General features: G+C 31.0%; 1 protein-coding gene across 1 annotated transcript; it reads right to left on the reverse strand.

The window, feature by feature from the left end:
• Window positions 1-379: 379 nt before the first annotated feature.
• On the reverse strand, window positions 380-924 carry LOC108557814 (protein LLP homolog). The gene is made up of 2 exons (XM_017914481.1): window positions 824-924; window positions 380-767 (listed from the first exon to the last, which is right to left on the reverse strand). The coding sequence occupies exon 2, from the start codon at window positions 765-767 to the stop codon at window positions 396-398; it is 372 nt and encodes a 123-aa protein (XP_017769970.1). The 5' UTR covers window positions 824-924; the 3' UTR covers window positions 380-395.
• Window positions 925-1172: the final 248 nt, after the last annotated feature.

Genomic DNA, 1172 nt, shown 5'->3' on the forward strand with positions numbered 1-1172 from the left:
AATACTATCAATACAGATTTATCAAATATTAAAAATAAAGTAAAGGATGTGGTAATATTTAAATAATATAATAATTAACTTGGATTTACTATTTTATTTATTTTTTTGTAGGAAACTTATAAAAATGAATTCAGCTTATTAAGAAACAAATTGATGTTAATAGAAAAGAAAACAGTTAAAATTGATGAGCTTGCTGCTAGATATGAGCGAATGAAAAAATGTGCTTCATTGAATAAAATTTGCATATAACGTAGCAGCACTGAAACACCAATTCACTGCCACCATTTTTTTACAATAATAAGTTTTTCTTTTAATTAATTTATATTATAAAATTTGTAAATACATTACAATCAATGTATTTTAGACTGAATATTAATTAATAAATATACTTTTCTTCATTTCTTCCTGTTCAACAGTTTCTTCTTCTGTATTTTCTTTTTCTTCTGTGTTTGTGTTTTCAACTGTTTGATCTGTTTGTTTGTCATCCAAACTGGGTATTGGCCATTCTTATCCTTGTATGTCTTTGGATCATAGATCTCCTTTATTTCACGAGTAGTGTCCATTTGATCACCATCTGCTTTAGGCTCAGATACTGTTTTACCATCAACAACTGTTGCTATCTCTGATACTTGGTCCATGTTTGGTTCTTTGTTATTTTCGTCAATGCCCAGCGTCTTCTTCAACCTAGCTAATTCCTTTTCGCCATAACGCACTCTCTTCAGAGCACGACCCTTGCGCTTCCATTTACTCCTCAAACTCTTAGCCATCTAAAAACGAAATAAATTAACATCTGCTTTAGAAAACATTAATTACCAATACTTACATTTACTTATAACAACACGTGTTTCTTAACCAAAACGAACTGAACTGACGTTAATATTAAAACATAACCTTACACAGGTTTAAACACAAAATATGGTTATTCATTTGAACTAATTTTAACTTGCTAACCTCCCGTTAGAGGGCGACAACCAAAATTGTATCAGTAAACGAAATCTCGAACAACAACCAAATAAATATGTGTAATGTAAATAAAATCATAATTTGATCAAATAAATTTACAGAAAGGTGCGGCCGTAGCCTTGTGGTCGCCTGCATCACGAAAATCTGATACGAAAGGACGTTGGTTCGATTCCCAAAAACCAACAAAAATTTGTGGTCAAACCCGAAAG

The sequence above is a fragment of the Nicrophorus vespilloides genome, unplaced genomic scaffold, assembly GCF_001412225.1.
Source record: "Nicrophorus vespilloides isolate i.1.1-1 unplaced genomic scaffold, Nicve_v1.0, whole genome shotgun sequence".
Lineage (NCBI taxonomy): Eukaryota > Metazoa > Arthropoda > Insecta > Coleoptera > Silphidae > Nicrophorus > Nicrophorus vespilloides.

Excerpts from the sequence above, each read along its gene's own strand:
- LOC108557814 (XM_017914481.1), bottom strand. The coding sequence starts at position 767 with ATGGCTAAGAGTTTGAGGAGTAAATGGAAGCGCAAGGGTCGTGCTCTG.